The sequence below is a fragment of the Drosophila rhopaloa genome, unplaced genomic scaffold, assembly GCF_018152115.1.
Source record: "Drosophila rhopaloa isolate 14029-0021.01 unplaced genomic scaffold, ASM1815211v1 contig_167, whole genome shotgun sequence".
Lineage (NCBI taxonomy): Eukaryota > Metazoa > Arthropoda > Insecta > Diptera > Drosophilidae > Drosophila > Drosophila rhopaloa.
Window position 1 is genome coordinate 2,819,020 of NW_025335047.1, and position 15,340 is coordinate 2,834,359.

A 15,340-nucleotide genomic window follows, 5' to 3' on the forward strand; every position below is an offset into this window, starting at 1 on the left:
GGCAGTTCAACGGAACTTAATTTGAATTATGGAACGTCATAGTAAATAAGCACTTAGTTGAGGGATGATCCTTATTTTAGGTATTTTAAAAAGTTTTTATGGAAAGAAGATTTAAAAAACTTTACAGCTCAAAACCTAAAAATACTTCCTTAGCTTGGAGGCAAACTATTTTAAGAAAAGTCTTTATAAAACTGTATATAGTAATTTCGCAGAATCCTTCGCTATTTTCTTTTCATTAACTGGAGACAACTATTTTTACTTATTTTGCCATCTTCCCGACAATATCTAGGAGCATTGAGTTTGGTCCATTCAACTATTTCCACTGCCATTGAAATCCTTTCTAGCAACTAATCCTTCCCCCACTTTCCATTGTAGTCTTCATTTTCCCTTAAATCAACCTTTTGTTCCATTCAGTGTTGTGGTGCTTCTCCTACATCCCGCCCCAAAACGGTTTAGGCAACTGTATCCTGCAGACTGACCTTTCAATTAAATAAACGTTCCGTTGGTCACCTAACAGAGGACCTCCGACTGTGTGTGTTGACAGCGTAGCCCCACCCACCCACTCGCTCCCACAATTTTCCTCCGCCCAAGGCCACCTGCTGTTGCTGCCGTCGGGCACCTTTTCGCACCCACATGGAAGGCACTTTTTTTTTTGCCACAATCTTGTCAAACATTGGTTGCCCTACATTCAGTTAAAAACTGGTTTCAGCTGCATACTTGGGTCCTAAATACTGGGGCAGAATTGCATAACAAGTTACTAACAAAAAGCTGGGTTATTGATAGCTCTATTTCAAAACTAAAAACAAGCAGAGAATTTTTGTATCAAAAGTAGAATTAAATAATAGCCCAATAGCCCAGATTGTTTAGTTTTAATCTTAATCTTTATGTCTTTAATCACAAATGATAATATAAAGAAAACTGGCATATATAATCAGTAACTCCTTGAAGTTAAAACATAATAATAAATAAGAAATAAATCAATGACTTACTAATTATTATTAACAGATTGATATGAAAAGTCTTGTAATACTAATTAAAAACCAATCTTCTCAGATATCTGTAAAGGATGAGTTCCCACTTTATCTTAAGCAGCCACTTTTTGTCTTGGCTGCCAATACACTTGTAGGATTCCCAGGACTTAGAGCTCCTGCCTCTCCCCAGAGATGAGCAGATGAATAGCAGGGCTAATCCGGCTGCTTATTACTGCAAGAAGAGCGGCTTGTGGCCAAAGTAATATGCGCTTTCAGCCGAAGACAAACAGCTGGCAAACTTATCCGTCCGTTTGAATGCGTGCGCCGGAAGCCATTGCGGGTTAAGGAATGGGCGACAGGTAAAAGGACAGCTCACAGGTGGATGGTGGGCAGAGGGGTGGAGGGGCGAAGGGCGGAGAGAGGAGAGCGGTTACCGGAACGGAAGCACGGAACGCGACACTTTATGACTGCTTCCCAAGGACTTGCACTCAGCTTGGTTTGATGTGCTGCCAGTCCAAAAAAGAACAGACAGCCAGGCACAAAACTCTTTATACACAGAAAAAATATAGATTCTGTTAACGAAACGACTAAAAATTAATTTATAAATACGTAATTTCGACAAGGGTATGTTATAAAATATATTTAAGGATTATTTTAACAATACCAAAGCAAAAGTTTTTTCTCAGTAAAAGATGGGTTTATCATTGAACTCAAACAATTGTTCTTATAAATAATAAAGATAACTGTTAATCGCTTGACAATTGTATAGTTCTTGTAACTATTTTTCTTTTTGTGTACTGGCGGGGGTATTTTCCTCCCCCTGCAAATTTCCAACCCTCTGGCAGGAATTAGGAATGCATTGTCTGAGGGCTCAGCTCAGTTTTCCGTTCGGGTTTTCAGCTCAGTATTGCTGCAGTTTGTGCGTCAACTCTTTGGCTCAAGTGCGGGCCACATTTCATAGGCTTCCCAGAGTAACCTCCACTCCCACCTCCACCACCCACCTCCCACCCACAGCCCCTCGATTCCCACCCCTTCGCTGGAAGACGCGACACAAATTAGCCATCTTTTCTGCATTCTTTTTTAGCAGTCTTTCCATTTGGCTGAGAACATTTTCAGTTTGCTTTGCAGTGCACAACTGGCAACAGTCGTCGGGTTTTTTCGATTCGTTTTTCACTCGATTCTTTTGTCAGCCCGTAAGGAAATCACAAGACCATCAGCCAAGAAAAAGAATTTAATTCTCCAGTCTCAAAGTGTAAATCTCGTCTTGTCTTAAGCTAATTCAATCATTGCTGCTGCAAGTTATAAAGTGTAAACGAATGACTAAAAATTCGTTTTGGACAGCCAGTGAACAGAAAATATTCAAATCAGTGCAATCGTTTATAATTGCATTAAAACTACTAAATACTGTGGATATGAATTATTTAGAGACCATTTTGTGGTAAGAAAAATAAACACCTCAAATGAAATAATGAAATAGAAGTGTGGTGGTTGTAAACAAATCATTGTAAAAATACATTTAAGTTTTTGTTTGCATTTGAATAACTTGAAAGCAAAACTTTACATAAAACACAATGTGCAAGCTTCATATAACTCATTTAAATATTTTCATATCCCTTTGTTTGGCAGCAAAAATGAATACCTAAAAACAACAAGTTCAAGACAAGCTTATTCGCTTCGCCAAGCACATTTATATGCAATTTCTTGGAAAAATGAATTCAAATAGACTTGACTTATTATAAAAATGTTCTAAATTGTGTTCCCCTTTCTTTTAAACAACTCAAGGGAGTGCTGCTGCAACATTTGTTTTGCTTTTGCCAATATTTGTTCTCGTAATTTTCTATGGCATCCATCCGCATCTGCCAAGTTTTCATTGCCGTTGTGCCCGTTGGCCAATTGCTGGCTGTTCACTCAAATGATGCGTAAAAATCACATTAGCGGCAGCCGTGCGACAATTTGGCCAGATCCAAGGTCTCAATGCCCCAAAGTGTGTTGTATTTTCCGAGGGAGTGTATTGGTTGTTTGGCCAATTAAACCTTGACTGCGGAGCTAAGCCAAGTTTTTGAATTTATGGTACAAGTACGCAGGCAGTAATTTTTAATGGTACTCAGGAGAAGTTTTTAATTTTTTTTTCTTAAATTTCCTCTCCGGATCTATAAATTAAATAACTTATAGGAAGTTTATGAATTTATTCCTTATTGTTTTACCTCCTTTTCTTACAAAAGTTTTATACAGTTGTAATATGAAGTACCAAATAGAATCAGTTTCACTCTTCCTCGTCTTAAGTAAAAGGGGAACTGTGTAGTTACTATAAAAGAGAGTTGCAAAAAATATATATAAAAACCAAATACATTTCATTGAGTTTTGAGGTTGAACAATAAACTGCTTTTGAGTATATTTTCCTCTGAGCTGTCTCTTTAAATCGGATTATATTTTGGTTTTATATTTTTTTTGGATACCTAGTTCTAGTTGATTTTCCAGACTGAACTACACTTTGTTCTTGTGTTCGTCCTTATATTTCCTGCATGGATGTTTTCATAAATTTTACTCCCTTTTTTGCTATTTTTGCTGCCTGCTACTGGCATGAAAAGCATTTTACACATGGCAGCGTTTTTTAATTTTGCCAGCCGGCTTTTAGAAATGGGACAACACAAACACACACATGTGTAACATGCACTTACTAATTAGAAATAAAAACGCGAACTGCACTTGCATTTTGCTCATTACGTTCTCTCAGCCATTTCTCTCTTTATTTATTTGTGCCACCCTTTTGCGAGCTGGAATTTTGTGCTAAAACATACGGCGGCTGGTCGTTTGTTTGGAAATAATAGACACCCTGTCTCTGGGCCAAGAAATCGGCAGAAACGTTGGCCAAATCGCCGCCCATGGTCTGGATAATGCCAGTATCCTTTGGGCAGCGATGGAAGCGGGTCAACTGCTGCCATTCACCGGCTGGACAGCCAAGGGACAAGAACCCAGTATCCCGATCCCTGAGGAGACTTTCGGCAAAGAGCATGAAAGCCCTCCAATGGCTGCATTCATGCCAAAAGCATCCTGGCTGCTGGCTGCCCCAATTGGCATAGAAATCGGCATGACCCAGAGGTCGATCGAACCCATAGCTGCCCACACTAGTGTGCAACACCTCCACGTAGTCGGCATCCTCGGCGGTCAGTCGCTCCTTTTCCTTGGCATATCGGAAGAAGGGTAAGGCCGGATCCAAAGCCCGGATCATCCGAAGGCGACCCGTCTGCAGATGCTTCCCCGCCAATCCCGCCACATGGGCTCCCATGCTGAAGCCAACCAGCTGGAGATCCTCAAAGCGCAGTCCCGCCTCCTCATGCAGGAAGTCCACGAACTTGGCCAAGACTTGACCCACCGGCTTCACTCGATAACTGGCCGTTATATAGTCGGCGATGGCTCCACGTCCCCAGTCCACCGTGAAGATGTTGTAGTTGCCATTTTTTAGAGCAAAATAAGCCGGCAATAGGGCACTGTACATATTAGCATTCGCATTGCCCAGCCATCCGTGAATAAGGATTCTAAAGAATACAATAAGTGTTTCGAATTATTGATAGATTATTATTAATCACAACGGATCAAGTACAATACATTTTGATGGGAATTCTAAACCATTTTTTAATTAATACTGTATGGAATGTGATATAGTTTAGTTTCTTCAAATAAATATGAATGAAAAGGGCTATGAAAATAGAATGGACGATATTCTAAATTCCCCAAGGGTTTGGCATTACACTATTTTGTACATTTTATTTTACTCTACTTTCATGTTTGATTTCCTTTTATAAATTGAGTTTTTTGTTTAACAAAGATCTCGTTATCACATGTCTCTAAAGCCTGTCTCCTGAAAGTGTCAAATCCCCGTGAGGCTTTCAAAAACCGAAAATGGCTTTCAAAAATCGTGGATAATTGCCGTGTGGCTTTCCACCTGCATCACTCACCTGGTAGGATTGAAGGGACTGAAGCGCGACCGGCGCAGCGATGCGGCATCGTAGAGATGCACCTGTTCGCTAGTGACCTCCGCCTGCCCCCCCAGTTGCCCCTTGTCCATCACATTTAGGCCAAAGGCGGCGGTCAGCGTGTTGCCCACGACCTGCTGGAACAGCCTGCGATGCGGAGCCTGCTCGGATTTCGAGGGTCCTGGCTGGGCGGCTGTGTCCTCCGGGACGAGGGTGTGCAGGTGGAAATAGGTGTGGTGCTCGGCATTGTACAGCAATTTGTAGTCCGGCTGCAGGCGGAGTAATTGCTGTTCAACCGAACTGGGCCCGTGGGCCAGGTTATGTCCCTGCTCCGGCTGCTTCTGCTCCTCCTGCTGCTCATCCAATATTGGCAGCAGGTCGGGACTCATTAGGCCAGACAGCAGTGGCATTTGTGTGTCAAAGTAGTTCGTCTGCCGCCGCTCACCGCCCCGATTTCTCATCCGCATCCGCATCATCATCGTTCTCATTCCGAGGGCACTTTCCACTTCATTTGTCACTTTTACTTGCACTGCGGGTCTCGGATTCGTCTTTGCCTCCTGCAATTGATTGTTGTCTGCAGCGGCATTATAGTCCTCAGATCCCACCCTGTAATCAGACGCTTTCAGCTTTGCTGCAGCGAGCCACAAACAAACTGGTGTCAACGAAACGAAAGTGCATTAGGCTCGAAACTGTGCAAGTAGACCAATCCGCAAATGAAGCACACAGGGAAAAACTAGGGCTCAATCAACTTAAAAAAATACAATGTATTTAAATTTGTAATCCACTTTTCCTTATATGGTGTTCAATTTGATTGCTTTTTCTAACTTTTACCAATTCATAATTTACAATATCACTTTGTATTTAATTTAAAGAAAATCACAATAAACACAATAACTTTATCAGTTCCATTTTAAATATCTTTATTAGTTCTTTTTTAATATTCTTCAATTTAGATTTAATAATGTTTATTGAATTATTTGTTTAGTTTGTTTTGATCACTTTAAAACACCTTTACAAAGTTTTATTATTTTCTTAATATCAGTAAAAGTCTTTACTAAAGGAATGGAAAACTTGGCTTGGCCTTTTTTTCACTGTGTGCATTACTGATGCTCCAGCAATTTATGATGATGATGATAGTCACCTGCCTGCAGCATGACCACCAAGTGCACAGCATTCCACATAGTCTGAATATCTGCTCTTTCCTCAAAGAACTGCGATTTACAACTGAACCAAACTGAACGAAGTCGAAGCATTTACCTGCATATTTGCCCAACTTTACTTTTCGGCGTATTAATATGCAGAACTTCACACTTTTTCTCACTCTCGTCTTCATTGATTTCTTCTTAACAACAGGTAATTGTTAATGGCTCAGTTGGCGGGAATTACTGTGAGAGTGCTCTCCCATTAGCTGCTAATCTTTTGGGTCAACAAAAATTCTGGCAGAGAGTGGGTGCGGGAAAAAGGGAGCTGGAGGGGAATATGTTCCAGTGACCAAGTTTCTGGCCATTTAGCACACGAAGCTGAAAGTTAAATCTTTTTCGGGATAGGTCAACAGTCTTCGAATATTTTTCAAAATGTTTGGTCTTAAATAAAACTAAGTAAGGAAATAATATAAAAACATTCAGATTTTAGAGTTTTTTAAAAGGCTTAACATATTTTTTGCGCTTTAAAAAATATATAAATAATTTCGTCTTCTTGGGGACCATTATTGACAGCTTCTCACAACCTTCTCCTTTCGAGCTTTTTAAGCTTTACTGTAACCACAGGCATATAAAGCTGACCGAAAATGCCGCGTTCTGATTTTACTTTCTTTTTGGCCATCTTTGTTCTGAGATTTTAAGCAGTTTACTTTGGCTGCCGGAAATCTGTCAGATTATTGTAATATTTTTGAAATTCCTTAAATATATTTTGTGTTCGCACACTTTTATTTACAGTTTTGGAAAGTTTCTGCCTTCGTTTTCTTTTTACCAGCTCTTAAACTGCTTAAAATTATATGTCTTCTCATTAAGAATGTAAGCCACATGTCGATTATCAAGATTTGTTCATTAATGTATACTTTATATTGAAAACAATAGGTATCTCAATCTTCCAATTTAATTTCGTTCGCCTATAAAATTTTGTAATGCCTGCGGCTATAACATACTAATCGAAAATTTGCACATTTGTTTTTGTTTACTTTGCAGGTAAGTTCACATATTTCCGCGAATTCCGCCGACCGGAAGTGGCGGTCGCCATTTTAACGACATCCGGCGCGTGCATTTCTTGCTGGAAAAAAGGAACGACGACGAAGGACCTGCTGCGGGACATAGCTGTTTTCCTTTGCGCTTATCGCTGATCACAAAACGTGACGAAAACAACGAGAACAGCGAGTTGTAGGGTAGAAAACCCTCAGGCAGGGAAAGATAAACGAAGGTAACCATATCTCAGACCCCGCTCTTATCGGGATACATTGTATAATATGGAATATTGAATATGATGTCACGAAGCATGCGAGGACATTTCAATTCGCCCCCGCGAAAGCACTTCCTCCCCCTTACAGATGAGATGGTGATACGGCACAAGTTCAATGTACAATCTTTTGTGCTGGGATTTCTGCATTTGCATTTTTTGCAGCTTCCCCATTGTTGTTGCAATGCGACACTCAGACAGGATTTGTTTTTTTTTTCTATGTGAGAGATGGGGATAAAAAACAATAACGCGACAATAATCGATTAAAAACAGTGACTGAAAAAGGAACTCCGGCAGTCTGAGCTTTGTTTGCCTTTTACTTTATGGCCGCAAGCTCAAAAATGTCACTCGAGTGACTTTTATTACGAGGATATTCAGACCAGTTGGGGGTTGAGGGTTGAGGATGTGCGAATATGGTGGGAATGGGTAGTGCCCCGTCCTCAGGACTATTTGCCCGCAAAATACTTGAGCCGGTCTTTGGTGTCAGCATTTACCAGTCGAGTGTGCACCCTTCATGTTGGCGGGCTATCCCATCGCCCCCCTCGCTGCGTACCCCTAAAAAAGAAGCATTTTCTCAAGTGGCACTTGTCGCACTGCATCCTGTGAGCATAAGCAGGATGCGTTGCCTCAAAGCTGCTGACTCAGCCTTATATGCCTCATATGCCCTTTGTGGCGTTGTTGCTGCTGTGGGCAAACAATGAGCGGCATAAACGAATTTGTTACATCAGTTAAGGCTGAGTGAGATTGTTGACATCAAATTTGATGGCCTGGGGAAAGGAAGTATCTCTTCAAAATGTTTATTAGAATGTGAAATATGGTGGCTGCTCAAGCTGAGTGCAAACTATTTTAAATATTTTGCTAGCTGGCATTTTTGGCTCATTACTTATTTATGGAGCTCTGAAGATTTCTGATAAGGAATTCTACTTAATTTAAATGCAATAGAATTACAAAAATGTTTTAAAATTCAAAAGGAGAGATTTTGTTCAAGTATGTCAAGACATTAAAACTACATTAAATATCTGATTGGTTAGCAGACTTATATTAAAGATGTCAATTATTTAAATTACAATTTAGTTCATGTTAAATTTCGCAGCAGATGAACCTCTGTAAACAGTCTGTTAACACGTATCCTATATCTGCTAAAGGATAGCAAAGCTTTATGTGAGAGCTTTCAATAAAGCTTTCGAGCTCTGATTGACTTGATGTCCTGGCTACGCGTCCAGCTAGCCAAAGTTTATTTCACCGCCAGTGAAAAGCTCTAAGTACAAACTTTATACTCTAAAAGGATGCTTTTCTCAGAGCTTTTTCAGGCTCCCTTCTATTCTTTAGCTTAACTACCAATGCTACTTAATTATCGTTAACTTATTGGTGCAAATTTCAAAGCAAATATATTATTTTCCTGATATATAAAATTATTTTTGAGAGTTAGCACAAGGCCAAAACTTTGTTTTTACCCGAAATTTGAACTTAAACCTTAGATGTAAATGTGACAATTGCCAAACTTCCGCTGAACAAGCTCTGCTGTGTTTCCCAGCTAACTGTTTCTATTTACAAGCATCCTGTTTGTTAATTTCCCTGAAAGCGACAGAAAGCCGAGAGGAATTTCCGGCTCGACAGAGTCCTTCAGACGACAAAGTGGCCACTTGCCTGCGATGTCTGGTTTGTCTGACAACCTCAAGTGGCGTCTTCAGAGGCCCCTTGGCCCTTGCTCCTCCGGAAAGCATTTCCTTTTTGCCTTTCACCTGCGACGATATTGTATGCAAATGAGCAAGTTTCTAGGCTGCGGTCTGCGACTCCAGGCCAACTGTCCTTGCCACATACTTGTTGAAGGATGCTTTCGGTAATTTGAGACTTTTTATGGGGCGCTGGCCCCACTTTGGTCACACCTTTTAATTAGCAAAATTACACCAAAAGCGGGACAAGTTTTGTAAGCCATACCTGTGTTTGGGCAAAGGTTTTGAGTATGAATTGTTTAGTCGGGTACATTGCAGAAAAAGTTTTTAAAACGTTTCTAGCTCGTTTTTACGGTAAGCTAATAGTAGGTCTTTGAGCTTGACAATAAGCGGAGAGACTCTTTACTAGCTCAATCGTAATCTTGCCACTCTTATCCTATAAACTAGATTTCAGAACATACTCTTTTTATATATTTTTGTAAATATGTTCTAAGGATTTATTTTTTGTATTTAATTATAAACAGTTTCGAATTAAGAGTTTTATCTGTTGATTGCTATGATGTCTGCTTAACCATTTCTTAAGTATATCTTTTACAATTCTACATGGTTTAAATAAACTTATAATTAAACAAATTTGGGCTTTCCTGAATTTGATTTTAAATTGGAAAATTATTAGTTTACTAGTTTTATTAATTAATAATTAGTTTTTTTCTCTGTGAATTTGCTCATTTCGATGCTGTCACTCTTTGCAAGAGAGCGAGAAAAGGGAGCAGCAGTTGCCGGGCTCTCATTTCCGAGTGGGTTGACTTGAAAGCATTTTTCCGGCTGCAGGTCCTTGCTCCTCCATTCCCCCCTCGAACCCTCGTGCATCTACCTCCCTGGCCCTTGCATGTGTGTGTGTGTGCATTTTTTGTAATGCACTTTCAAGCACTTAATAAGCTCACAAAAGCACCGACAATTTGCATATGTCTGTGGGCTGGGGAATACGTCGGTGGTTACGAGGAACCACTTACCTTAACCCTTCAGTTCTTCCACGCATTTATATGCACTGCCAGCCACGAAAGGACTCTTGCCCACATATACATGTGTTATCCTTCTTATCCTTGCGAGATCCTTGTCAAGTCCCTTGATATTGTGTGCGTCCGGGTGAGTGGAACGTTTACCTTTTCATCATATTTGAAGTGCACGAGTGCAAGTGCGTGTCCTGCTGTCTCTCCCAGTATCCTTTGGCTCTCTTACTCTCTCTTTCTCTTTTCCCGTTCCTTTCTAAATGTGTGTGTCTAGGTGGCCGTGCCGGCAAACTTGGTTGGCAGTTTTATTTTTAGGTCAACGTAATTTCCGCACTTTTTATCACCAGCTTCCGTTTTTTTCTTTTTTGTATAACCGACTTGTCCCTATTTTTTGTATTGTTGTGGCAATTAATCATTTAAAAGGGTTAATGGTGGGTCCTTTAAATATATGTTGCTGGCCGACACAAAAAACATTGTTTGGAGAAAAATTAAAACGTCAACTTTTTGACATGTTTATTTTAGTGTTGGAAATAGATTTGTCCTTTATCACAGATAAATAGGATTTGGTAAGGGTTGTTCATTTTGCAAACCTTTAGTCAGAACGTTCAAAAGTTTATTTTGTTTCATATTTTTATTGATTTTCGTAAACATTAATTCATATAAATATGCTATCAAGATAACTTATGAAAACAAAAATATAAAACTAAAAGAAATGTTTATACTTACAAATCTAAACAAAATGAACGCATAATACAGAAATTAATCCAATTAATTACGGCATTAAACCAATAATATAAATAAACAATTTTCTATAATTTTATTTTTACAGTTATTCAACAACTAGAAAATTTCTAAGTCATGTTGTGAAATGCAGATGAGTAATCCTCTTCGAATTAAATATTCGAACTCAATGCCTGACTGTCAAGTGATACATTTTCGTTTCAAGCGTGGAACACTTCACTTCCGTCGGTGCATATTAAATGCAGCAACCCTTAATCCTTAATCATGGCACAAGGATGCAGAGGACCCCTTTGAATGTAGAAACAATTTGGCTACCTCAAGCACAGCTAAGCATTGTCAATTTGATGGACACAACAAACGCTTAGCCAATTTCGAAGTATTTAGGCAAAGCACCCAGGCACAGATACACACACTGACGCATACAGCCGCCGAGAAACGCCCATAAAGGCTTTGATCCTTGCTGACAGAAACATAAGCCCAAAACGGCAATGGCAAATGGCAACTGGGAAATGGGAAATAGCAACAGCATGTGCAATCGCAGGCCGGCAAAATTCGAATCTCACCCCCCTTTTTGTGGACTAATCCCATAGCTAGGCCATTATCATCGTCATCAAACTGCAGAAACGTGAGATTTGAGGAGAAAGAGAGAGCAACCCTTAGCGAGGGATTCTCAGGTTCCCCCCATCCTTTTTGGACTGCATTTAAATGCCATTTTTCAGCTGTCCCTGCTGCTGCTGTTCCTGCCCTCAATCTCCCAATTCATCATCTTTCTTTGTCATCTTTTTGGATTTTTTTGTTTGCTATTCTTATGCAGGCCTCGGCCCCTCGGATGCAGTGGGATTATATTTAGGGGTTGATGATGCTCTGCTGATTCTGGCCCAACTTTTGGGCATATCCCTGAACTTTTCCGGCTTTTCAGGCTGGCAACAATTTTCCGGGCATGAAAAAAAAAGAGTGTACGCCTCTGCATCCCCTTAATGATTTTCTTCAGCCCACCGAGGAACTCCCACGAACAGCGAGAAAAATCAGGGAGTGGTCGCTCTTTTGGATTCTATTTTTACAAAATCTCAAGAGAAAAAAACGAGTTGGGAATTATAATAAAAGGCTAAACATGGCTTATCCTTTCCTAAACTAACAACTATTATTTCGTTTAATTTTGCTAAACTAATTTTGATTAATTTTCTCAGCTTTTGTCTATACAAAATGCGATTTATCCCTGTGTGCTAATGTGCTCTCTCTTTGCTCTCTCCTTGGCTGTCTCTGTCCCTTTCACGCTCTCTCTCCCTCTCGCTCGCCCCGCACAGTTTACAGCATCCTGCTTATCCCTTTTTGGCCCGATACATATATATCTGTATATATACATGCACGTGCGTTGTGTGCGTGTGTGCGAGTGTCCTGTGCTGTGTGAGCTTTGAATTAAAAATGGAAAATTGATTTTTCCGGTTGCTCATATACACACACAATCGCATCGTGTGTTTGTGTGTTTTCCACAAAGCCGGAAAGAAAGCTTGGTGCGTTTTCGTCGGCTTTTCCTGGCCGCCTCTCGTTGCTAATGACGCTCAACAATGTTAATGCCCCGACCCAGCAGTAAGCTATAATATAGTGTTACAATACTGCTGTGACAGGACAATATCAATGGCAAGCGTCCGATTTCGTGACATATATCCTTTTTCGATCTCTTCGCCTTTGCAAATATTTCTTTGCAGCACTTTATTCACTAGCTGAAACACATTGGGGGTCGCTTTTTTAGGTGGGGGCTATCCAAAAGGGATTTGGGTTAGTTTCTGGCCCGCTTTCGAAGTCCGTGCGATCCGTCATCGGTCCGGGAGAAATTGCACGTACGGAAACCCAAAGTTGACTGAAAGGCAGCCCAGGGTAGCGGCCACCATCGTCTCGATTTTCGTCGGCTTTCGAGGGTTGCGCGCGCATTCCAATTGCAAAATATATCTCCCCCGATTTCAGGGGGTTGGTTCGACTGTCTCGCTCTCTTTCTCTCTCTCTCTTTCGCACGGCGGGATTTATGTCCCGCCGGTGGAAATGCGTTTTTACTAGAGCAGATTTTTGCTCGGTGTACGGGAGGGCGCTTCTTTTTCGAGGGTGGTTGCTTCCAGTCAGCTTCGCTGCTTCCAGTGCTCAAATCCGAAAGCCACCCCCCGTAAATCGCACATATATGATATATAGACTTTTCCCAGAGCCGAGTTTATGCGGCGTTTTCCGTGGCCCTCTGCACTTTTCCCACTGCAAGTGCTTTTACCCCCCGCCCCCGCTTCCGCCTCCACACATTTGGCAAAATCAAATGTAAAAACAATAAAGTTGCGCCATATGCTTTTAGCCCGAAAAGAGTTGCCGTCCATCGCATTTTCATTTTGTGGCATTTTTCTGAATGAAAATACAGCTCTCTCTCGTTTTTCACTGAACTGCAGTTTTATGTCTACACAAATTTGATGCACTTGGGTGGGTGGGTGTAGAATGCAGGGCAAAGGATAAACGGCAGGTGAGAGAGTGGGAAATTGTTGGAGCAAGCCTTTCATGTTTTCCCCCGATTGTTATTGTTGTTTCTGGCAACGGATCCGGCAAATTGCATTGCAATTTTTGGCCCAGGGGAAAACCACTCGTAGATTGAGTTGCTTTCAGATTGCAGCTTGTCACCGGATCGCCGATGCGGATTTGAAAGTATTTCGTCCTGACAACCGGCTTTGAACGAGGGAGTCGTTAAAGGGCAGCTGAATAATCAGTTGGAGATTTTAGGTGCAAGCCAACAATTTATCAGCTTTTACTTGAGGTTGTTTATGATCATTTTGTTTAAATGTTTAAATAATTATAAAAATGTTTTGCCTTTAGCATTTCGAATAATGTATTTTCAATTCAAAATGAAATATCTTAAAGCCAGCCAGGTAATATAATGATGAATTTAATTTTTGCAAATTATAGATCCATTTCTCTGTCTATATTTTCGTTATAATGTTCAAGTTCAATGTAAAACATTGTTAAAATTTCTAAATAGTTTTTTTTTATCAAAGATAAATTATACAGATTGTTCAGATAAATTATACATATTGTGCCCATCCAAACAGCTACTTAACGATTAGTTTTCCCTGCTTGTTCCGTCTTGAACAACGTCCTTAAATATATAAAGTCACCTTTAAGTGCTTCATTTAGTGTGTACGCCATCACTCCGCGAAGGGGAGGCCATAAAAAGTTGGATGAAGGCTCGTGACCAAGCACCTTCCCTGCTGTTTATTTGACGCAATTAAAATGCGAGGCGTAGAATGAGAGCAGTAGGGGTTTCTATATGAAGAGGGCGGACGTTAAGTGCGCCTAATCGAATTACATATCGCGATGACGACTGCTGATGTCATCGCCATCACCATTTTTGGGTATTTCCCACACAAATTTCAGTAAATCCTTGCTGTATTTGTGACGCCCTGCTCCTTCCATTAAAAGGCTTCTTTAACATTCCATTTTTCTGGGTCAGTAGCCATAAAATTGACAGACGTCTTTCACACGGCAAAAAATCCTGCAGACGACGTCGCTTCGTAAAGTTCAACAACCGATGGAGGAAAAACCACACACGTGCAGAGAAAACCCCACCCCGAAATACCACCCCCAGTCACCCACCATCAAAGCTTGCTTTTCAACATCTTCATTGAATTATTTGGCAATCTATTTTAATAAATTTCATATCCGTTGGCATTATTTCCCATTTCCCGAGCCAAAAATCAATAACGCACATAACGCACCCACCATTTCTTTTTGCCCACACACACATGCGTTCCATTTAGCACACAAAAAAAAACATGGTCCCAATTTAAGACTGAATATTGTCCCAAGCAGCAACCAATTCATGTTTTTTAGGGATTTTTCTTTTCGCCCGAACTTTCCTTCGTTTTGGCTTGGTGAAAGGCGCAGGCGCCCTGGAAAATGAGATTACATTTGGGAAGGAAGGAAGGACTTGCAGGGGATGTCCACACAAAAGGTACAGCAATTTGCTGAGGGCATTATCAAAACATATTCATATTTGAGCGAGTTATTTATTTTGTTTTACTTAGATACAGCCGGTTGTCGTTGAGCTCCTATTAATATTTATATGGAAGACATGAAGGGCTCATTTAGTCTCCCTATAATTTGTAACATTTAAAAACTTTTGGCTACTTTTTCATTTAATTAATTTTGTTTTTACTATTTGCAGTTAGATACAAATAAAAGCTTCAACTTAGCTCTAGGAATATTAAAACCATAAAAAAAGAATTTGTTAGATCGGGAATATATAGTTTTAAGCGTGACACGCCCACAATTATATTTTCTACATCGTTTTAAAAGATTTTACATTTAAAGGATATTCTCAACTACTTTGGAAAGACATGTCTGCCGCCATACAAAGAAATTAGAAAACAATTTAATTTATATTTAAGTTATTTTTTTTAATTACTGATACATTTTTGGTATTTTAGACATATAAGGTAATAATAGGTAATAATAGGTAAATTGTTTAAATATTATTCATGGGACTAGGTACACACCCC

General features: G+C 40.1%; 2 protein-coding genes across 6 annotated transcripts in view; one reads left to right on the forward strand and one right to left on the reverse strand.

Moving 5' to 3' along the window:
• LOC108046785 (heterogeneous nuclear ribonucleoprotein D-like) overlaps window positions 1–15,340 on the forward strand; it is a 106,134-nt gene that overhangs the window by 74,261 nt on the left and 16,533 nt on the right. The gene's annotated exons all lie outside the window — the stretch shown is intronic.
• Window positions 3,659–5,655, reverse strand: LOC108046786 (lipoprotein lipase). Its single transcript, XM_017126669.2, has 2 exons — window positions 4,928–5,655; window positions 3,659–4,507 (listed from the first exon to the last, which is right to left on the reverse strand). Exons 1-2 carry the CDS (start codon window positions 5,431–5,433, stop codon window positions 3,718–3,720), a joined length of 1,296 nt encoding a protein of 431 aa, XP_016982158.2. The 5' UTR covers window positions 5,434–5,655; the 3' UTR covers window positions 3,659–3,717.

Bases quoted from the DNA above. Each gene is read 5' to 3' on its own strand.
- LOC108046786 (XM_017126669.2), bottom strand. From the start codon at position 5,433: ATGAGAACGATGATGATGCGGATGCGGATGAGAAATCGGGGCGGTGAG. The intron at 4,508-4,927 runs GTGAGTGATGCA...TGTATTCTTTAG, and splicing joins AGTCCCTTCAATCCTACCAG to AATCCTTATTCACGGATGGC.